At 52.8% G+C, this 23,257-nt stretch overlaps 1 protein-coding gene across 1 annotated transcript in view; it reads right to left on the reverse strand.

Annotated features, from left to right (window-relative positions):
• The window catches only part of RCOR1 (REST corepressor 1), a 56,708-nt gene extending 33,789 nt beyond the window's left edge, over positions 1 to 22,919 (reverse strand). Inside the window, exons 1-2 of the mRNA XM_004584521.2 lie at positions 22,402 to 22,919; positions 22,268 to 22,327 (exon numbers count right to left, since the gene is read on the reverse strand). Coding sequence (XP_004584578.2) covers positions 22,268 to 22,327; positions 22,402 to 22,639 — 298 coding nt within the window. The 5' untranslated portion in view covers positions 22,640 to 22,919. The remainder of the gene's footprint in view (positions 1 to 22,267; positions 22,328 to 22,401) is intronic.
• Between the last annotated feature and the right edge of the window lie 338 nt (positions 22,920 to 23,257).

Here is a 23,257-nt window from a genome sequence, read left to right on the forward strand (position 1 = left end):
ACCCCAGAAACCAGCTTGCAACCTGGAAGTCACCGAGACCCTCACAGACAGCGCTGTACCATTCACAAGGGCGGGGTCTGCAGGGTGCTACTGAGACCCTCACAGACAGCGCTGTACCATTCACAAGGGCGGGGTCTGCAGGGTGCTACTGAGACCCTCACAGACAGCTCTATACCATTCACAAGCGTGGGGTCTGCAGGGGTGCTACTGAGACCCTCACAGACAGCTCTATACCATTCACAAGGGCGGGGTCTGCAGGGGTGCTACTGAGACCCTCACAGACAGCTCTATACCATTCACAAGCGTGGGGTCTGCGGTGGTGACACAGGGTCAAGGCCATTCTGTTCCCTTGACCATGCTGGACCACATTCAGCCCACACCTTTCTTGCTTAAGGCAAACACACCAGGGAAGGATGCTGGTTCTGACACTTTGTGCCTCCCAGGAATCAGAGGTAAAAGAAAGTGATTTTTTGGTGGGGGATGAACTCATAAAATTGTTACCTAATACCAGAACAGCAAAAACTAACAGTGGATGGTTATAAACTGTAATTCTGACACCTAAACAGTTACGCATTCTGTCATAAAACAACTCTATTTGTTCACATCCAAAGGCTGACGACAGTAATTTGTCCAGATATTCGTGAAGAGTCTTTATAAAGGGTTTCCTTTTTCAAAAAGTCCAAAATAGTTGTGTGTGGCGCAGCTGGGAGAGCAGGTCCCTGTACTGGAGGCCCAAGCAGCTGGGTCTGTGCCACCCTCGCAGGGACCTCCCGCCATAGGCCAGTGGCTGTGGGCACTGAGAATGAAGTAGCAGGTGAGCATGTTTATTTTTGGTTTCCTTCCTCTATTCCTCCCTTTCTTTCTGTCCCTCAAATAAATCAAATTTAAAAAGGGGGGGTGGTTGCTGGCGTGGTAGCTAGCGGCTAAAGTCCTCACCTGGCAGGCACCAGGATCCCACATGAGTGCTGCTTTGTGTCCTGATGTCCCCGCTTCCCATCAGCTCCCTGCCGAGGGCGGCCCAAAGCCTTGGCATCCTGCACCCACATGGGAGAAGCAGGGAGCTGGATGGGAAGCGGGGCTGCTGGGATTAGAACCAGCGCCCATATGCGATCCTGGCATTTGCCTTTATTTGCCTACTTGACAGAATTACACAAATGACGCTTATTCTGGTGGCTCATTCCCCACATGGCTGCTCTGGTCGGGCCTTGAGCAGGCTGAAGCCAGGTCTCTCCCATGGATACAGGTGCACAACTCTTGGACCATTTTTCCAGGCCATCAGCATGGAACTGGATCACAAGTGGAAAAGCTGGCACACAGATCAGGACCACACAGGATACCAGTATTGCAGGCGGCGCTGCCACAGTGGTAGCCCACGTCTAGTGGGTTTTTAAAAAATAAACATTTGGGCCTAGCGCGGAGGCCAGGCGGCTAAAGTCCTCATCTTGCATGTGCCAGGACCCCATATGGACACTGGTTCTGGTCCCAGTGGCCCCACTTTCCCATCCACCTCCCTGCGTGTGGCCTGGGAAAGCAGTCGAGGACGGCCCAAATCCTTGGGACCCTGCACCCGCGTGGGGACCTGGAAGAGGTTCCTGGCTCCTGGCTTCAGATCAGCTCAGCTCCAGTTGTTGCAGTCACTTCGGGAGTGAATCTTCCTCTCTGGTTCTGATGGAGCAGCCTAGGCAACTCCTCTGGCAGGACACAGACCCTGGAGGTAAGTGCAGGCAGCATGATAGGAAACAGCCCAGAATAGGCCATGGAAAGTTTCCCACTGGCATACATTTGCCATGGGTCGGGGGCAGACCAGGCTGAATCAGTTCACGTCATCCACCGGCAAATCCGAGCACCAGAACAGAGTGTGGGTCACGACAAAAACCAGTGCACAATACAGAATGCCAAGGTGAGGTTGCCTGTACCGGATGTGACCGCAGTGTCCAACATCACACATGAGAACCAGGACGGGAGGGGGCAGAGCCGGCAGGGGGAATGAGGGTGGACCCCCTTGCTGGACAGCTACCCCCACTGCAGAGTGTGAGCTGGGATGGCGGCAGACCAGACTAGGCAGGGCTACAACACCCGTATGCCTCATGTGGACTAGATCAGGGAAAAGCCAGGCTGGGCTGTTTGTTCCTACTGGTGCAAACTACAATTAGAGTGGGTGAAGGTTGTCTGGGCTTAGCTGCAGCATCAGCTGGCAGAAGCTGGCACTGGGGGCTAATTCTCTCAAGTCAAACCACAGAACCACGAGAGTGCATAATCTGGGTTGGGAGAGGCCTGGGAGGGAAGTAGTGGGCTGCTCCCTCTTGGGTTACCACTACCACGGGAGGACACAAAAACTAGGACGGGGGCTGGGGTGGCTAGACAGAGAGGCACTCAACAACATTCATGAAGGCTGGCACCGTAGCATAGTAGGCTAATCCTCAGCCTACAGTGTCGGTAATCCAACTTGGTGCTGGTTTCAGTCCCAGCTTTTCCACTTTTGACCCTGAATAATCAATCTCCTAGCTCCCAGCTTTGATCAGCCCAGCTCTGGCTGTGTGCCCATTTGGGAAATAAGCCAACAGGTGAGGGCCTGATGCAGTAGCCTAGTGGTTAAAGCCTTGCCCTGCATCTGCTGAGATCCCATGTTGTTGCCTGTTCATGTCCCGGCACTCATGCAGGAGACTAGGAAGAGGCTCAGGCTCCTGGCTTCGGACTGGCTCAGCTCCAGCCATTGCAGCCACCTGGGGAGTGAATCAGTGGACGAAAGATCTTCCTCTCTGTATATCTGACTTTGCAATAAAAATAAATAAGAAAATCCTTTTTAAAAAAAGCTACTATATAAAAAAAGAAATGCTTCCCTGCTGCCCCATTTTCCTTCTTTTTATAATTTAAAAGGCAGATTTACAGAGAGAAACAAATACAGCAAGATCTTGCATCCGCTGGTTTATTCCCCACGTGGCCACAACAAGCAGAGCTGAGTCAATCCGTACCTGAGAGCCAGAAGCCTCATACGGGTCTCTTACGCAGGCGCAGAATCCCAAGACTGAGCCATCATCCACTGCTTTCCGGGGCCCCAAGCAGGGAGGTGTGTGGGAAGTGGAGCAGCTGGGATAAGAACCAGTGCCCATCTGGGTTCCTGGAATGTGTAAGGTGAGGATTCAGCCACAGGGCCGTGGTGCCTGGCCCCGCCCTAGTTTTCAAAATTGCTTATCCTCTTGCTGTTGTGTGTCTTCTCTTGGCCCCTCAGGCTTCTAAAAGTCTGAACTTCTATGGGCCCAGCACAGTAGCCTAGTGTCAAGTCCTCGCCTTGCATGCGCCAGAATCCCAGTTGGCACTGGTTCAGATCCCAAATGTCCCTTTTACCATCCCAGTTCCCTGCCTGTGGCCTAAGAAAGCAGTAGAGGATGACCCAAAGCCTGGGAGACCTGTAGAGGGCTCTTGCCTCCAAATCAGTCCTTTGGGGCTATTTGAGGAATAATAAACCATGAAGCATTTGCTATCTCTTCTCTCTGTAAATGTCTCCAATAAAAATAATGTTCAAAAAAGAATGGATGGAAGAGATCCTGGAACCTGGAAGTGAGAGGCTGCTGTTGCCAGGCCAGGAGCCTGTGTTGGGACTCGAGCAGGTGGACGCTGGAATGCCCTTCAGCAACCTAAGGAAAGCTAGGAGGGCCTCACAGTCAGGAAGCATGAGGAAAGCTCACTGGGACGTAAAGTATCACTGTGCGCAACAGCAAAGGCGCCCGGAGAGGACATGCTGCCCAAGAAAGCGCACCCGGTCACCCTAACCTGCCGCTGACGGAGAACCCCACACGCTGCCACGAGCCGTCAGCTCTCCTCGGCGCCTCCTACACACTGACAACAGGTGAGCAGGGGAGCAGCCAGCAGTTAGTGGCTCCAGGAACACAATGCACTCTGAACCACTCCTTCAACCCCTTCCAAGGGCAAAATGATTATCAAAACACTGCTCAGTGTCTTGGGGTCAAAGCTCAGGCAAGACTGTAAGACCTTTAAGCCCCAGAAGAGCCCTGTGCAGACCCTGACCACACAAGACTTCCAAGAAAGGAAGGAAAGTAACAACACAGGCAGAACCACAACTACCAGCTGACCCACAGGCCTGCGAGGAAGTGGGGGTGGGCTGCGTGTGCATGTGTGAGACACCCACAGGCCTGCAACCAACTGTGCCAGCTCGGCCTTAGCAAGGGGGTGGGGGTGTGTGTGTGTACCAACATTTTCCTCTGAAAAGGGTGAATCAGCAAAATTTTAACAACAAAAATCTCAATCCAGAGTAAAGCCAGGCATCTTGAACAATGTTCCATCAACAGCGCTGAGTCCTAATAAGGAAATGGGCCTCACGGACAGGGCCAGCTGGGCCTCGTGTGTGGTGCAGCAATTATCCTAACTAAGCTGGTCCCAGCTTGTAAACTGGCAGATACCCTGAGTCCATCAAGGTTTGGGTTGGAGGATCTGAGGAGTTTAATCTGGGCCTGATTTAGGCGACAGGTAGCAAGCCTGCCTTAACGAGATCACATGGGGTGAGGGGCGCTCTCTGGGTATAATCTCCTTTTAGGAGGTGTATCAATTACAGGCACCAAGCTGAAAGCAGTGGACTCATTGTCCACAACATCCCACCACACAGCTCCTCCTCAGGCCGCCCTGTGAAGCTGAACGGAGAGCCAGCCTGCACTCCAGCCTACACCTGGTTCTCTCGGGATAGCTGCCTTGGAGCTGTTTATTCCAACATGAGCAGCCAGAGATCGTCACGCTGGGCATGCCCAGGACAGCTGGCGCCAGGACGCCAGCAGGACCCTGGCAGTGCCTGCTGCCCCAGCCTCCCCGAGAACCCTAAGCACCAGCTGCCCTGTTGAGCCCTCCCTAAACCCTCATCAGCAGAAAACGTAGGCTTTAATGAAAGGCCTGTCCTTTAAAATATATATATTGTATCATTTATTTGTTTGTTTGTTTGTTTGGAAAGGAAGATTCACACAGAGAAGGAGATGCAGAGAGATATTCCATTGCTGGATCACTTCCCAAGTGGCCACAACAGCCAGAACTGAGCTAACCCAAAGTCAGGAGCCAGGAGCTTCTTCAGGGTCTCCTATGCAGCTGTAGGTTCCCAAAGCTTTGGGCCATCCTGTTGCTTTCCCAGGCCACAAGCAGGGAGCGAGATTGGACATGGAGCAGCCAGGACACAAAGCAGTGCCCACTTGAGAATCTGCTGAGCTAGTTTTCTGCTAAACAATCCTGATGTCCTTGTAACAAACAGCATTCTCAGGGGAGTCTCACTATTCAACCTGCAAACTCCTCACCCAGCTCCATGTCAAGTTCTGCTCAACTTACCCTTACCCTTCCAAGCTGGGCTTCCTTGGGCCCAAGCTCTTGTCTCCTGAGAGTCAATGCGCCCACAGGAACAGGGAAGGTGTGGCTTCCGGGCAGCTGTGAAAGCTAAGTTCTTCTGTGGACTCGGGGGAGGGGGGTCTCCAGGGCAAGATTTTTTTTCCCTCTATTTCATGGTCACTGATGTCCTGCAGAAACACTCTGCTTTTGCCACGATTACTACACACTGTTCAAACCATCAGTGGCACATGCCGACCCTGCAGGACATGCAGCAGCCCACTACTCAGGCTGGGAGCCTCCCCTCTGCCAGCTCAGACCCTCACAAATCAGCTTTTCCATTCCCAATGCCTGGGTAGCCTCCACTGTCTAGCACGTTTAGAAAATCGTGCAGTTGTTCAAACAGCCTTCCTGTCTCCACCACTGACCTCCTAATCCCACTGCCCCCCACAGGCCAGCACACCCCAACCGCTTAACAAAGCTTATCCGTGCAACCACTGAATCACTGCATCGACTTTCATCTAGTATTTCTTCCTTTTGCCACCCTGTGTCATCACTTCACAAATGGAGAACAGCATTCCATCATAATTCCTTCATATCTTTTCACCAAATCAGCGCAACAATCCCACCCAGCTCTAAATTTCATTTTCGGGCCCTGCGGTGTGGCCTAGCAACTGAAGTCCTCACCTTGAAAGCCCCGGGATCCCATATGAACACCGGTTCTAATCCTGGCAGCCCCTCTTCCCTTCCAGCTCCCTGCTTGTGGCCTGGGAAAGCAGTCGAGGACAGTCCAAAGCCTTGGGACCCTGCACCCTCCTGGGAGACCTGGAGGAGGCTCCCGGCTCCTGGTCAGCGCAGCACCAGCCGTTGCGCTCACTTGGAGAGTGAGTCATCAGACAGAAGATCTGACTATGTGTCTCTCCTCCTCTCTGTATATCTGACTTCACAATAAAAAAAAAATTCTTTTAAAATTTTTTGATTTTCTACAGGAAACCTGAGGCACTACAACTTCTTACACTAAATTCAGGTTTTTAAGGTTACCAACATGTGCTGATATCGGCAAGTAAGGCAATCTACTCCTATCAGATTTCGGCCATCTGCTAGTTTTGTTTGTTAGATTAAGAAGCTGAAAGGACACTGGGGAGTTGGGGCTGGATGAAGGAAAAGGTGTGTTAATACAGCCAACTATAATAAAGTCTCATTCACACCAACTCCTATGTGAACCACTCTGCTCCCTAAACATGATGCCCCATCAAAACACAAGTCAGCATCTCCCAAGTATGGCCTGGATGAATTTCAGAAATAAAGTTCCTCTGATAAATAAGCAGAGTCAACGCTGTGCCAATTCCCAACATGATTCTCTGGGGAAAAAGCATGAATCGCAGCCACACAAGTTCAACATCAACAGCTGAAAGGAAACTGCCTGTCTAAGGCCAGCCTGGCCACTGCCCTGGCTCTGCTGGGGACACTCCGCACGGCCTAGAGTCCAGGCCAGACACAAAGAGGCCAAAGCCCTCCTAGGGAGAGGCACACAACCTGGCAGGCAACAAACAGTAAACCTGCTTCCTTACAGTAAAATGGAATTAACAACAACGGTTTCCATAAATCGGCCCATAAAGCATTTAAAGTGATTGGCAGAAAAACTGCATTAAAAATCTCATTACCAAGTAACTACTCTAATGATTACCTCATGACAAGCAAGCATGGGACCCAAAGCAGTGGCCTAGCCACTACAGTCCTCGCCTTGAACATGCCGGGATCCCATATGGGCGCCGGTTCTAATCCCGGCAGCTCCACTTCCCATCCAGCTCCCTGCCTGAGGCCTGGGAAAGCAGTGGAGGACGGCCCAAAGCCTTGGGACCCTGCACCTGTGTGGGAGACCCGGAAGAGGTTCCAGGTTCCCGACTTCGGATCATCACAGCACCGGCCATTGTGGTCACTTGGGGAGTGAATCATCGGACGGAAGATCTTCCTCTCTGTCTTTCCTCCTCTCTGTAACTCTGACCTTCCAATAAAAATAAATAAATCTTCTTTCCAATAAAAATTTTCTTAAAAAAAAAAAAATTAAAGTTGGAACAAAATAGGATACAGCTATATGAATCTCCTTGGCTGATCCTAACTTTTTTCAGCAACAGGTTTATCTAAGTCATCTGCTCCATTCCAATGCCACTCCCTGCTGAGGCCTGGGAAAAAGCAGAGCACAGGATGACCTAAGTGCTTAGGGCCCTCCCACTCGTGTGGGACACCTGGTAGAAGCTCCTGGATCCTACCTGGCCCATCTCCAGCCACTGTGGCCATCTGGAAAGTGAGCCAGCGGGTGAAGATCACTCACTTGCTTGCTTGCTAGCCCTCCTTCAAATAAACAAACAGATCTTTAAAAAAAAAAAAGAAAAAAGAAAAAAGGGGGGACCTGTCATCATTCCGATAGTAAGTACAGGCTAGGGGTGGCCCAGACGCTGAGAGTCCAGGTACAACCAGTCACCACTTCCACAGAGCTGCGTCAACAGTTTCTCTCGTATTTACAGCACTAACACTCAATTAAAACCAATTTCACAGTGTTAATTCCAAACTTCAATCCCCAACAAAAGGTACAACATCCAAGCACATTTCTAATGAGAAAATTTTAAGACATTATGAGCTAGATCTGCCTAGCAACAAGTTATAAACTTATGTCATTCCATTTACGTTCCCATGGATACAGCTCCGAGCAGTACAGTAGCAACTGCACAGAGCAAGAAAAGAATCCCCAGAGAATTACATCCAAAACTTGACAAAAACAAACCTGCCGAGCCAGAATACCGTCTAGTGCCGCTCCCAACCAAGCCCTGACCTCCCTGCACGTCCCCCAGGACCCAGAGCCTGCTGCACCTGCCTGACAGGGGACAGAGCCCACCTCTGCCGAGTGGCTCTCCTCCCAGAACCAGCACACAGCCTTCTGTTCTTTGATGTAGCAGATTGTCAAACTGGCTCAGAACAAGTGCAAGCCCATTCAATGCTGTAACTGTAGCGGGGAGGAAACTGAATGCCTGCGCTCTCTTCCAAGGCTCCTTTCCGAAGGACTGACATTTACAGAGAAGCAGTGCGTAACCCGACCTGCAAAGGATGATTATTCTACACTCGAGGATTTTCTCCAGTGTTACAAAGCTATACGGACTGCCCCCTAAAGTACGTAAACAATATTAAAATGAAAATGAACAAACAAACTTAAAAAAACAAGAAAAAGGAAGCAACCTCAATATTTCAAGCGAAAACAAAGGACTACTGCGAATGGAGTAGACACAGACACTGAGAAAGAGGGGTGACGTTAAGTGACTGAGACCCCCCCAGTCCCCAGAACACACAGGAGGAGCTGACATCCCTACATCCAGCAGGTAGATTATCTAACAATTTGGTCAAGAAGACAGAATCTTGGTCCCAACACCAGAGCTCAATCGGCTAATCCTCCTCTTTCAAGCACCAGGGCCCGCTACGGGAACCAGTTCATGTCCCGGCAGCTCCTCTTCCCATCCAGCTCCTGCCTGAGGCCTGGGAAAGCAGTGGAGGATGGCCCAAAGCCTTGGGACCCTGCACCTGCATGAGAGACCCGGAAGACACTCATAGCTTCAGATTGGCTCAGCTTTGCCTAATCGGTGCCATTTGGGGAGGTAACCAGCAGGTGGAATATCTTCTTGCCTCTCCTTCTCTCTGTAAACCTGCCTTTCCAAATAACAAATCTTAAAAAAAAAAAAAAGACCGGGTCTAGATTAAGTTGTTCCAAACCTGGCGCTGTGCAAAGTCACTTTTGTGGTCTACCCATTGGGACTGACAGCCCTTGTGTGTGTCGCGGAACTGCTGTGCCGGCTGACTCAACAGGATCACATGTGGAAAGCTCCCTGAGCAACGCTGATTCTTGGGGTGACCAGCAGGACGCCCGACATAAAGCCCTCAGTCCGTCACCCGCTCCGTAGGTCAATAAAGGGACTCATGCTGATGGTCCCAAGCCAGAAACGTGCTCTGTACAGCTACTGAATCAAATTTTTTAAAAAATTCTAAATTCTTTCAGAGAGAGAGAGAGAGAGAGAGAGAAATGAGCAGAGTTCCATCTGCTGGCTCACTTCCCAAATATTCACAACCAGGGGGCCAGAGCTGGGATCCCAGAGCTCCAGCAAGCCTCTCCACCTTGTGTGCCAGTCAGGACTCAGTGCACGGGGTCACCGCCCAGGCTCGCCAGGTGGGACACACGCCATACTCCTAAGCCAGTGGACAACTAACAAGAGCCACATTTTGACCAGGCAGAGAGGTCAAAGACGAGATTTGAAACATCCTCACCTCAGAACCTACACATCAACCAAAGGGCTGCGATAACAAACATAAGTAAGAAGATATGTAACAATAATTACAGAGAAAAATGAAAGCAGGGAATGAACGGCAAAAAGATGCAGCTGAAACCCAGGCTGCTCTGGGAACGTGAGCGGCAGGCAAAGGGGCTCTTTCGTCTCTCAAATAAACGCTTGGATCCTTGCACCCAGTGGGAGACCCAAAGCCAATTTTCCATGAACTTTTTTTTCTTAAGATATATTTGACTGAGACTGGCGCGCAATAGCATAGCAGCTAAAGTCATCACCTTGAGTGTGCCAGGATCCCATATGGGCACAGGTTCTAATCCCGGCCGCCCCACTTCCCATCCTTGTGGCCTGGGAGAGCAGTCCAGAACGGCCCAAAGCTTTGGGACCCTGAACCACATGGTAGACCCAGAAGAGGCTCCTGGCTCCTGGTTTCGGACTGGCTCAGCTCCAGCCATTGCGGCCACTTGGGGAGTGATCCATCAGACGTAAGATCTTCCTCTCTGTTTCTCCTCCTCTCTGTATATCTGCCTAATAAAAATAAAAGTCTTAAAAAAAAAAAAAAAATGATTTGACCACAGTGCCCAACCAGCACACACGAAACTGGGTGGCAGGGAACGAACACAGTAGCAAGGCTACATGGGGCTCCCCTGTTGGACAACTACCCCCACTGGTGAGCGTGAGATCTGGGATGGGGCAGACCAGGCTTGGCAGGACTACAACATCTGTGGGCCTCATGTGAGCTGGATCAGGGGAAAACCAGACTGGGTTGACCATTGCTATCGGTGCATGCATAAGTCAGAGTGGGTGTGGACTGGATGGGCTTTGCTGTAGCATCAGCTGGCAGAGGCTGGCACGGGGGACAAATTCTGTCAGGTTAAACTGCAGAATCACCTGGAGAGTGCATGATCCAGTTGTGGGAGTAGGGAAATAGTGGGCACCTCCCTCTTGGATTGTCACTCCTACTGGAGAGCATGAGAACCAGGACTGGGGAGACATGGCCGGACAGAACAGTACCCAACAGCATGTGTATGGGCTGGATAGTGGGGCTGATTGGGTTGAACTAGACATCAATGCCCATTGACACGTATGAGAGCTGAATGGGATGTGGGACAGACTATTATACACACTGGTAAGCACAGGAACCAGGGCAGGGGCAGGTCTGGTGGGGGTTATCAGGAGTCACCCCAACTAGGCTGCAGCTCCCACTGGTTTCTGTGGCCAAGTGTGTGGTGGGTAGGACTGGGCTGGGCTCCAACACTCATTACTTTGCGTAGAGGACAGGGCTGGAGACAGAAGTGACCCAGCAACCACAATCAGCAGTGTGCATGTAAGCTGATGGAGCGACACACTGTGCCAGTCCCTGTATTGGTAAGCACGCATAAGAATCAACTCTGGGATCACCTCAGATGAGGTTTCTTTGGGGATCCCCCAACAGAACCAATAGACTCAGAACTTCAACCATGGAGAAAATAATAGGGTCCATGGTCTGACCCTGGAATGCCTGTGTCAGAGCTGGGCCTCCTCAGTGCCTTAGATGAAACAGTGGACAGCGTGGTGAATTGCACATGGAGGATATGATGGTCCCTTAGACCTGCAGAGCATTGAGGACAGAACAAATCAATCAACTAATAAATCACGTGTTGGCAGTGAAAATGGAGACTCCAAGATGGACTATGTCAACCAGCGGATTCTGGAGAGAGATCATCGTGTCTGGAGTGGTGAGATCAGCACCAATTCAAACCTGTTGAACTAGAAACCATTTGAGTGGAGCTCTCAAAGCAGGCTCTACATCAGGGACATGGGGATGGATGGGAGGCTGGATGGCAGGCTGGATGGGAGGCTGGATGGGAGGCTGGATGGGAGGCTGGATGGGAGGCTGGATGGGAGGCTGGATGGGAGGCTGGGTGGGAGGATAGATGGGAGGCTGGATGGGAGGCTGGATGGGAGGCTGGATGGGAGGCTAGATGGGAGGCTAGATGGGAGGCTGGATGGGAGGCTAGATGGCAGGCTGGATGGGAGGCTGGATGGGAGGATAGATGGGAGGCTGGATGGGAGGCTGGATGGGAGGCTGGATGGGAGGCTGGATGGGAGGCTTTTCCCCTTATCTCTCCCCATCCACCAGATACAGGAAGGAAATAAAAGAATCTGACAACAATGATCTTTCCCATTTTCCTCCAGCCCTTGACCCTTTATGCCCTAATCAATGATGTAAAGATTATCACAAAGATAAAAACATATAGAAAAATTTCTTTTTATTGGACAGATTTACAGAGAGGAGAGACAAAGTTCCATTCACTGGTTCCCTCCCCAAGTGGCCATGAAAGCTGCAGCTGATCTGACCCAGGAGCCAGGAGCCTCCTCAGAGACTCCCACACGGGTGCAGGGTCCCAAGGCTTTGGGCTGTCCTCATGTGGGATGATGGCACTTGTAAGCGGGAGAATCAGCAAATAAGCCATTGAGCTGGGCTCTCCCATCTCCCTCTTTAAGAGCATAAATATGGGGCCTGGTGAAATAGCCTAACAGCTAGAGTCCTCACCTCGCACAAGCCGGGAGGAGAGCTGGATGGTGCTGGGCACCACCTGCCACCCCAGCCCACCACTCTGCTGTCCAACCACACATGCATACCCCTTTATTTTCAACCAGATTATCCGATGATCCCAGAGTACGTGCCAAAGACGTAGCCTGGGGAGTTGAGGGCTGCCCCCGGCCCAGGATGGGACTGGTCGGCAGATAGAGTGATGACAGGAGCAGGTTATCAGCCACCATCTAGCCAAGGGGACAGACACTGAAAGCTCCACTCCACAAACCTTTACTAAGCCTCTGGGTCGCCCAGCAGGTGCAGGTGCTGGGAGAGTACAGTAACCAGGTACGGCCTGAAACCTACACTCCTCCACGTCTACACTGAAGCTGCTCATCCAATGGACTACACTTCCTGTCTCATCCGCAGAGAATCAGTCCTTGCAAAGAGGCCACTTTCAGACAGCAGAACAACTCTGCCTGCATGCTTCTATAGTAAATGGATCCTGAGATACCAGGACACAAACCAGTGTCGGTTCAGGAGGGGCTTCAGAGACACTGTCTGGCACAGTAGTCACAATGCTGTGTGGATCTTCAGAGGGGGGCAGGCAGCTTTGTAGCCACATATAAGCCCCAGTTATTTCACTTCCAATCCAGCTGACTGCTCCTGTGCTGGGGAAGACAGAGAAGCCCGACTGGGCCACAGAACCCACTGGCACAGGCGAGACCCGGGCTGGGAGTAAGCCTGGCAGGAGAACGCAGGGAACTCCCCTACTAGGCCATTGCTTCCACTGGTGAATGTGAGGGCTGGGACTGGAGGCTGCACTGGCAGGGCTGCAGGACCGACCAGCAAGTACTGGGGCTGGGTGTGGGTCAAGTAAGAGCTCAACCAGTGAAGCCAGAACAGCCATGGGTGCGTATGAGAGCCGGACTGAATGCAGATGGACCAGGCTAGGGCAGAGTATAGGCCAGCACACAGGAAAACCCAGGCTGGAGAAGGGCCGGACGGGGATTACTGGGGATTGTTCTGACTATCCTATGGCACCCACACACTTGCATAAAAACAGCGTGTGCAGCCCAGCGCTATACTGTAATGGTTAAAGTCCTCACCTTGAATGCGCCGGGATCCCATATGGGCGCCGGTTCTAATTCCAGAAGCCCTGCTTCCCATCCAGCTCCCTGCTTGTGGCCTGGGAAAGCAGTCGAGGACGGCCCAAAGCCTTGGGACCTTGCAACCATGTGGGAGACCTGGAAGAGGCTCCTGGTTTCAGACTGGCTCAGCTCCAGCCATTGTGGCCGCTTAGGAAGTGAACCATCAGACAGAAGATCTTCCTCTCTCTCTTCCTCTCTGTATATCTGCCTTTCCAATACAAATAAAACATTAAAAACAGACTGTGCTGGGCTGTGCTGGGCTGGGATAGGCCACAGCACCAATCAGTTCACATGAGAAATAGGGCTGAAGCAGAACTGACCGGGCAGCTGCTTCCACTGGGATGTGCACTGGCTGGGGTAGGAGATGAGCTGAACCTGGCTCTACACTGGCTGGCATGCACTAGAGATAAGCCCAGGTCACCCCAGATGAAGTTCCTTGGAGGACTCCCCAGCTAGACAACTGGATCCAAACCTCAGGCACAGGGAAAACCACACTATATATGGTCCAAGCGCAGAGTGCATGTACCGGGACTGGGCCTCCTCAGGGGCTGATGCCTGTGCAGTGCACAGAGACAAGACTGGCAGGTCATCTGGGCCAGCAGGGGACCTCAAGTGCCTCATCAGAAGATGCAGAACAGAACAGGTTGGGCCACTCCTGGCCAAGCTCTGGCAGCAGGTATCTGGGTCTGTCCAACCACTTCACAAAGATTTTCTCAACACTGGAAAAATGAAACCAGCTCCTCAGAACTATTAAAACCACTCACATAACACCCTCAGAACACTCCTCCTTCCGTCGGGTCTCTAAGATAACATCGAGTGGCTGCCCCCGTCACTGGATGCTGATGCGGTTTGGCAGCAGGAACGGCTCCCTTCCTTCCCCTCCATGGACACCCACCTTGCTCCACACCTCCATCCTCCCCACACACGGGCACTCCTGTCAACTAGATAAACAATTTTAAAAATAAAATTAGAGCTTGGAACAGTAGCCTAGTGGCTAAAGTTTTGGCCTTGCATGCACCGAGATTCCATATAAGCACCGGCTCATATCCTGACATTCCTGCTTCCCACCCAGCTCCCTGCTTGTGGCCTGGGAAAGCAGTAGAGGACGGCCCAACGCATTGGGCTCCTGCCCCCATGTGGGAGACCTGGCAGAGGCTATAGACTCCTGGCTTTGTATCAACTCAGCTTCAGCCATCATGGCCATTTGGAGAGTAAAACCTTCTCTGTCTCTCCTTCTCTCTGTAAATCTGCCTTTCCAATAAAAAATAAATGTTCAGGCCCAACACAATAGCCTAGTGGCTGAAGTCCTCACGTTGAATTCACCGGGATCCCATATGGGCACCAGTTTGTGTCCTGGTTGCCCCACTTCCCATCCAGCTCCCTGCTTGTGGCCTGGGAAAGCAGTGGAGGACGGCCCAAAGCCTTGGGACCCTGCACCTGTGTGGAAGACCCGGAAGAGGTTCCAGGTTCCCGACTTCGGATCATCACAGCACCGGCCATTGTGGTCACTTGGGGAGTGAATCATCGGACGGAAGATCTTCCTCTCTGTCTCTGCTCCTATCTGTATATCTGACTTTGCAATAAAAACAAATAAATCTTTAAAACACACAAAAAAGATTGATGCTGCACCTACAGCAAACAGGGCCTGATACTACCAGTGTTTAATCACAATGCCGATACTATGCAATCAGAAATCTTAAATTTTTCTCATTTGTATAAAGTTTATCTAAAAGTTAAGGAGATCAGAGGTAATCTCTCTGCCTTCCTTTCTGGGCCTGTAGGAAGACAGCAACTGCCCCTTCGTGTCCACCTTGTTCATCTTCATACGACCCTAGGAATGGGAATGGCTGCGTAATATCACCCCAGATCCCTGTGAGGGGAAGTATCTCTTGGGAGAGGAGTCATTGACTGAAAGCCAGGCAGGTGGGATTTAAAGAGCAGGAGGCATGTTGCTTCCAGCTCTGGACCGTAATGAAAATATTCTTTTGTCCCTGAAAATATTTTTTTAAAGCTTTATACTAGAGGTCCCAGCACAGCAGCATATTGGCTAAAGTGGTTTGTATGAGCCAGGGAGGCCAGACTACAGCATCTAAGGCAAAGGCCAAGACAGGTGAGGGGCTGTGCCAAGCTGGGTCAGAGCAACCACTGACATGCACATGATCTCTACAGCTGGGAACAGGCTTGACTGGCAGCTAAGGGGACACCCTGGCTGGGTTGGGGTTCCCACTGGTGAGTGCGGGGGCAAGGCCGGAGTGGGGTCTGCATTCTGATCTGGATATGGCACAAATGTGGACTGGGGCTGGGTGCAACAAGCCAGGCTCGACTCCAGCACCATCTGGTGCTCTGGAGGACCAGGGTAGATGTAGGACAGACTAGGCTAGGTCTTTGACCTTACTGAGCCATGCATGAGCGGTGTGTGGGTGTGAACGAGCCTTGGCTAAGCTGAAACACCCAACAGTAAGAATTAGATGGGTTGAAGGCCAACCAAGAAAGGCCACTGTTTCTGGCAGGACAGGAAGTGGACTAAGTAGGGCTGACTCATGGACCCATGAGCCTGTGCGAAATCTGACACTGGGAGAGGTTCTGATGGAGGAGCTTAGGAAACTCCTTTGTCAGGACACAGTCCCTGCAGGTAAGCTCAAGAACCACAACAGGGAGCATCCCGGAACAGGCCAGGGAAAGGTACCCACAAGCAAACTGGCAGACCATCTGAACCAGTTCACATCACCTACTGGCGAATCTCAGCATCAGAATAGAGTGTGGGTAGAGTCAGGTTCAATCTCAACACATACCAGTACACATTACAGCTGGGACTAGGTACCAGCTGGGCTGGGCTAGGCTGCACACCCCACCAGCATGAGCAGGAACTGCGGGTGGGCCAGGCCAGATCCAGTAGGGAAATGGTGGGCACCTCCCTCTTGGGTTACCACTCCCACTGGAGAGCATGAAAACCAGGACTGGGGAGACATGGCCGGACAGAACAGTACCCAACAGCATGTGTATGGGCTGGACAGTGGGGCTGGTTAGGTTGAACTAGGCTTCAATGCCCACTGACACGTATGAGAGCTCAATGGGATGTGGGACAGAATGGACCAGTCTGCTGTTCATATTGGCAAGCAGGGGTAGGCCTGTTGGGGGTTATTACGGGTCACTCCGACTAGCCTACAGCTCCCACTACTTTGTGTGAGGGTCGAGTGTGTACTGGGCACAATCAGGCTAGACTGCAACACCCATGGTCTCATGTGGAAGACAGGGCTGGAAACAGAAATGACCCAGCAACTGCAACCACCAGCATGTGCCCTGTACTGGCATTCACACACAAGAATCAGGTCTGGGATCACCTCGGACGAAGTTTCTTTGGGGATTCCTCCAACTGAACTGCTGATCTCAGAACCCCAACCGTGAAGAGACTATGTCACCCAGTGGATTCTGAAGAGATTTTATCATGCTTGGAGCGGCGAGATTGGCAGCAATTCAGAATTGCTGAACTACCAAAATTGTACGCGCAGGACCCTTGGAGCATGCCCCACGTTGGGGACCTGGGATGGGTGGGAGGCTGGATGGGACTTCTCCCTTTTTCTCTTCCCTTACACCAGATACAGAAAAATAAGTAATATTAATGTGGAAACAATAGTCTTACACACTTTCCTATAGCCCTTGACACTTTGTGCCCTAATCAACTATAAAGATTACCAAAATAAAAGTTTTTTAAAAGATGTGTTTATTATTATTGCAAAGTCAGATATATAGAGAGAGGAGGAGACAGAAATATCTTCTGTCCCATGATTCACTTCCCAAGTAACCACAACGGCCAGTGCTGCGCCAATCCAAAGCCAAGATCCAGAAACTTCTTCCAGGTCTCCCACACGGGTTCAGGGTCCCAAGGCTTTGGGCCGTCCTCCACTGCTTTCCCAGGCCACAAGCAGAGAGCTGGATGGGAAGCAGGGCTGCCAGGATTAGAACCTGCACCCATATGGGATCCCGGCACGTTCAAGGTGAGGGTTTTACCCACTAGGCCACCGCGCCAGGCCCACTGGTTGATTTAAAAGGCAAAGTAAGACAGCAATACAATGATCAACCAATCCTCATTGAGCTGGTTCACGCGCCAACGGTTCACAAGATCCATCTGTGGGTTAGGCCAAAGTCAGGAGCCACAACCTGCATCCGGGTCTCCCCCACAGAGGGCAGGGGCCACTTGCGTCCCAGACACACTTAATCAGGGCTGGATCAGGAATCAGAGTGCTCTCACACCCAATGAGGCACAAGTAATGGCTCAACCTGCTCCAACAGAAAGCCCGACCAGAAATGACAGCCGAACGCCATTTAAAAGTGTATTTTCTCAAACGTTATAGCAAGCCTCTTCATTGCCTTGTAAAACCAAATTTACAATTTTTAAAAACTATTTCAAGTTTGTTCATCTGAAAGGCAAAAAGACAAACCAACATAGCAAGATCTTTCATCTCTTGACCCAAGTAGGAACCAGAGGCCGTGTGGATCTCCCCTGGGGCTGACCGGGACCCCAGCACCTCAGCCAGCTCCTCCGTCCTCCAGAGGCTGTCCCTGGAGGGAGGGCTGCAACACAGGCCGGCCAGCAATGAAAGCGGAGGTGCCAGAGAGGTCTTAGACTCTGTATCAAACACTTGTCCTTAAATCAACTTTAAAGGCAACAGCAGAAACCATAAAACTAAACCAGAGACTAGGTGTGTGCACAGAACACAAGAAACCGCTTCTCCTGCACACCGTGCTGTTTGCAGAGACCCAAGCAAGTGCCCCAGCTGCCCTTCAGCTGTGGGATTTGACTCAGTTCAAACCACCAAACTACCTTTGGTCCTCAATCCCTATCTACCCAGACTCTGACTGTGTAACCAGACTCCCTCTCCTGGAAGGTGATTTCAGGGCCTGGCGCGGTGGCCTAGTGCCTAAAGTCCTCGCCTTGAATGTGCCGGGATCCCATATGGGCGCAGGTTCTAATCGGTTCTAATCCCAAAAGCCCCACTTTCCATCCAGCTCTCTGCCTATGGCCTGGGAAAGCAGTGGAGGACGGCCCAAAGCCTTGGGACCCTGCACCCGTGTGGGAGAACAGGAAAAAGCTCCTGGCTGCTGGCTTCAGATCGGCGCAGCTCTGGTAGTTGAGGCCAACTTGGGGAGTGAACCAGTGGACAGCAGATCTTTCTGTCTCTCCTTCACTGTAAATCTGACTTTCCAATAAAAATAAATTTTTAAAAAATCCTGTTCAATAAAAGCTATTGACACCACATGCAAGCATATTTTACCAATGTAAATCTGCTGTGAAATGACAGTTAACCTGAAAATAACCACACTTTTAAATCTGATTAAAAATAATGGATTTCATGTTTAAACAAAGGTTGCTTTTTTATAGAACCATTACCTCAAGACTACTTACCATTAGCAATCTCCTTTTCCTATTGACCAGTGACCTATGATACCAACTCAACATCAAAGCTGGCACCCTAAGAACCCTAGAATCCTCTCCCTGTGCTCCTGCGGTCAGAAGACAAGCAGAGACGCAAGTGTGACAAGTGCACAGTTGAAGACTTCCTGCACACGCTTAATGCTCAAGTCACAGGAAAACGCACACTGCTGCACTCACTGCAAAAGGGATAAAATAAGGATCCTCCCCCGACTCTATTCTCTGACTACCAAGTTCCAAGACACCAGGGAAGGCTTGGCACAAGACAGACGCAGTCTTGGGCCCAGTGTCATCCCCCAGGGGCTGAACCCTTGCTATGCACGAAGATCCCACACGGGTTCATGTCCAGGTTGCTCTAATACCCATCCAGCTCCCTGCTGTGGCCCGGGAAAGCAGCAGAGGACAGCCCAAGTCCATGGATTCCTGCCCCCATTTGGGGGACCTGGAGCAAGCTCCTGGCTCTGAATGAGCTCGACTCCAGCCACTGAGGCCACTTGGAAAGTAAACCAGCAGACAGAAGATCTTTCTGCATCTCCTCTGTAAATCTGCCTTTCCAACAAAAAATAAAACAAACCTTAAAAAAAAAGTCTGGACACCTGACAACTAAACTACCCCCATTAAACATGAGGCTGTTCTTGGTAACTTTTTGCTTTTTAAAAATATTCCTTACTTGTAAAGCCAAGTTACATACAAAGGGAGGCACACAGAGGCCTTCCACCTTCTGGTTCACTCCCCACATATCCACCAAGGCCAAGATTAGGCCAGACTCCAGCCAGGAACTTCTTCCCTGGGGCTTCGCAGGGGGTGCAGGGCCTCAAGCCCCTGGGTCATCCTCTGCGGCTTCCGTTAACAGGAAACTGTATCAAAAGTGGGGCAGCTGGGCAAGCAGTGCCACAGCACGCCAGCAGCTAACCAGCTGCACACAACTCTGGCCAAACTTTATCTTCTATTGTAAAAAAAAAAAAAAAAAAAAGGTTGTATTTCAATCCAAGCCATGTCACTTTCTACAGCTCTGGTCAAGGCCTTACAGAACCACTCAGCATTTGCAGGTCTGTGGTGCTGTTCACTTCATGCAGCAATCTGAGGGACAGAACTCTGTCTTCCTGGGATGGCAGGTGCAGAGCTGGACAGGCTGAAGCCCAGCTGTCCACTTATACAGTGAAGTGAGGTAGGCATACAGCAAACAAACATGATTTAAGTTAGCATCAATTTCTTGTTCTCAGACATCCTTGGCTTCTTAAACCGAGGCCATTAGGTGGCACAGCAGCCACACTGCCACTGGTAATGTCCATATCCCACGTCCCAGGGCCTGTTTCCTGTGGTGACCACTTGGCTGGGCATTCAGCTTCCTGCTCAAACACTGGACTGGGGTGCCTGCCATCCACATGGGTACCCCAATGACTTCCAGGCTCCTAGCATCCACCTTACCAAGTACTGGTTATTGCAGGAATTTGAAAAGTGAACTAGAGAATAAAATACCTCTCTCAATTGCACCATCTCTCAGCAAAATAAAATGAAATACAAACATAAAAGTTGGAGGTGGTAGCTTTCTTTCGTGTTTCTGCTTCACTGTTGGTCCCTCAAGTCTGCGTTACTGCCACAAGTGCTCACGCAGGCTGGACTGAAGCTCAAGGATCTCAATCACTCTCTGCCAAAGAACCAAGCATGCCGTACCACTTCTACTTCAAATCGGAAGGCTTCAGTCTTAGATTTTTAAGTTAAATGACAACACATTTTTACAAATCACCAGGAGTTAGCAGCACAGTATGTCTCAGCCATTTCTAGGAATGTCCCATTGCTCAGCTGACAACAGGGAGCCAGAAATTGATTCCTCCCAGGTAGACTTTCTGAAACGCAGAACTAAGAGCATCAACTTAGCTGACAGAAAGCCCCGGTAGTACAGCTTCTAGAATCAGGGCAGGAGTCCTCCAGCATCTGCTGCATCACATAAGGCCAGGGCAGGTCCTCACAGGACCCTTCCCCCACACTTAGCAGGACATAACTCCGAACAAGTCAGGCACACTGCTCTGAGCTGGACTGTGGGCACCGCAGAGGGGCACCCCGGCCGCCCACTGCTCTGTGCTGGACTGTGGGCACCGCAGAGGGGCACCCCGGCCGCCCACTGCTCTGTGCTGGACTGTGGGCACCGCAGAGGGGCGCCCCGGCCACCCACTGCTCTGTGCTGGACTGTGGGCACCGCAGAAGGGCGCCCCGGCCACCCACTGCTTCCAGTGGACCACAGCACAGCAGACGGGCACCCAGCAGCCAAACACTGTGTTTTCCTCCTCCAGCAGGCCTGCACCAAGCTATCAAAGGAATGTAACATAAATGTATCAAAACTAACCAACTTTTTCTCTAGCTCTGTACTAGCCCACTCAGAAGCAGCTGGGACAAGCTTTGTGTTCTGTACAGCACAGACAGGCTTGACCTACAAAATGAAGACAGGGTCAGCTGTAACCAAAACACAGCGTGCCTCCCCTGGTGGCTGGCACTGCACCTGGAGGCCCAGGAAGGGCGTCATCCGCACAAAGGATGGGAGGACCCAGACCATCCAAGTCATCCCAAGGGCTAACCAGGAACAGCCCGGGTACAGACACCCAGGCCCACAAGGGTCAAGCCCTATATCTGGGGAGTGTTCCCGCCCCCAGGGATGCCTCGGCTTTTTCACTTCAAACTACATCCGGAGTTGAGCACCTTAACAGCTGAACAGAGCCGGCCTTCTGCGAGGACTACCTTGCAATTTGCCGCAGTTCTGTTGCCAAAGAAAAGCTTTTTTTCTTTTTCAACGAGCCAGGGATATGACCTACATAGAGGACCTCCAGTTCCACCCGTCCCCAACCCCCCACTCCCCAAAAAACGGGAAGAGGTGAACTTCAGCTTTCTGCGATTCTCTCCCGGAATTCCGCCTCCCAACTAAAACCCCCGTCCTCGCCAGCCTTTTCTGGACCGAAACCCCTCAGAGGCACTGCACACAAGGCTGGAATCCCCTGCCTTAAAACCCGACGAATTCCTTTGTCTGATTGGATTTCTCCCTGTACCACTTTAAATTTGCTTCCACACAAAACAGCAGCCAGGGAAGTAGATGTTCCATTCCGGGGTGCGGGGATTTCTCGTGGGTGGGAGTCGCTGATTGGACTAAAGCCTCGCCGGGCCTTCCCCCTTGCAACACCCTTCCCCTGCCCTCCCCTAACAGAAGAGATAAAGGAAGGGCACACACATGTGCCCATGCGTCCCTATCACCAAACTGCCCCTCGCGGGCCGCTCGGGGCCAGGCAAGCGCCCCCTGGAAAGCACTTCTTGCACGAACCGATCCGGGGGTGGGGGGCTCCCGGCCGCCGCCTCCCGGAGAGGCGCGGCTCACCTGGGCGCGGGGCACCCCGCTTCCCCGCCGAGCCCGGAGGCGCCTCCCGTGCGCACGGGCACGTCCGGGCCACGCGTGAGCGTGCGTGTCCCCGCGGCCGCCCGCCTCCCCAGCCCCCACGACGGCAGAGCGGACACACAAAAAGAAAAGTTGGCCGCTACTCACCGGGGTCGAAGTCGGGCACCGCGGCTTGGTACTGGGGTCCGACCCGCATGCCGCCGCCACCTGCGGGGAAGCAGAGCGAGGCGGTGAGCGCGCGGGCGGCCGGCGCGGGCGGGCGCGGGGCGGCTGCCACCTACCGTGCTCCTCGTCGCTCGACGAGCCCGAGCTGCCTTCCTCCCAGGAGTTGCTGCCGCTGTTGCCATTGGGCGCCGCAGCCGCCAAACTTTTATTCTGACCATTATTGGGGGCGACGGCGGCGGCGGCCGAGGCGGAGGCGGCCGAGGCGGAGGCGGCCGAGGCGGCCGCGGCGGCCGCGTTGTTCCTCCCTCGGCGCTTCCCGGAGACCTCGGGGCCCTTCTCCACCATGGCCGGCATCGGCGGGGCGCCCGGGCCGCGCGCGGGAGTGCTGCTGAGGACCCGCGGCTCTGAGGAGCCGGAGCCCGGCCGGGGGTGCGGGGCGGCCGGCAGGCCCCGAGGGCAGGGGCCGCGGGCCCGGCGGGCGCGGCCGCCCGGAGCGCCCCGGCGCGAGCGGAAGGCACGGAGGCCCCGACGGGCGCCGCGCCGAGCCGCCTCAAGCCCCCGACGCCGAGCCCAGCGCAACTTTGGCTCCCATCGGCGGCCGCACTTGACTGGCTCCAACTACTCCGGGCGCCGCGGGCGGGGAGGGCCGGGGGCGGGGCCTCGCGGGCCGGCCGCGCGCAGCCTAACCCGGCGCCGGAGCCCCGCCCCCCGCGCGCGCCGATTGGCTCGCCACTTGGTGCGGACGGCGGGCGGCGGCCGCGGTTGGCTGCGCGCGCCCGTCCGTCGGGCGCCCGGGGCGGGCGCTCGGGGAAGGGGCGGCCCCGGGCTTCCGCTGCCGGCCGGGTTGGGTTGAGGCGTATCGCCCACTGTACGTGGTTTGAGGTTTGCCATCTCTCGACGCCCCATGATCCATCTCTCGCTCTCGAACGCGAGGAGTTGGCCGTCCTCCCCGCCCCCGCCCGCCGCCCCCCG

Source organism: Ochotona princeps, chromosome 26 (genome assembly GCF_030435755.1).
Source record: "Ochotona princeps isolate mOchPri1 chromosome 26, mOchPri1.hap1, whole genome shotgun sequence".
In the NCBI taxonomy this organism is placed as follows: Eukaryota; Metazoa; Chordata; class Mammalia; order Lagomorpha; family Ochotonidae; genus Ochotona; species Ochotona princeps.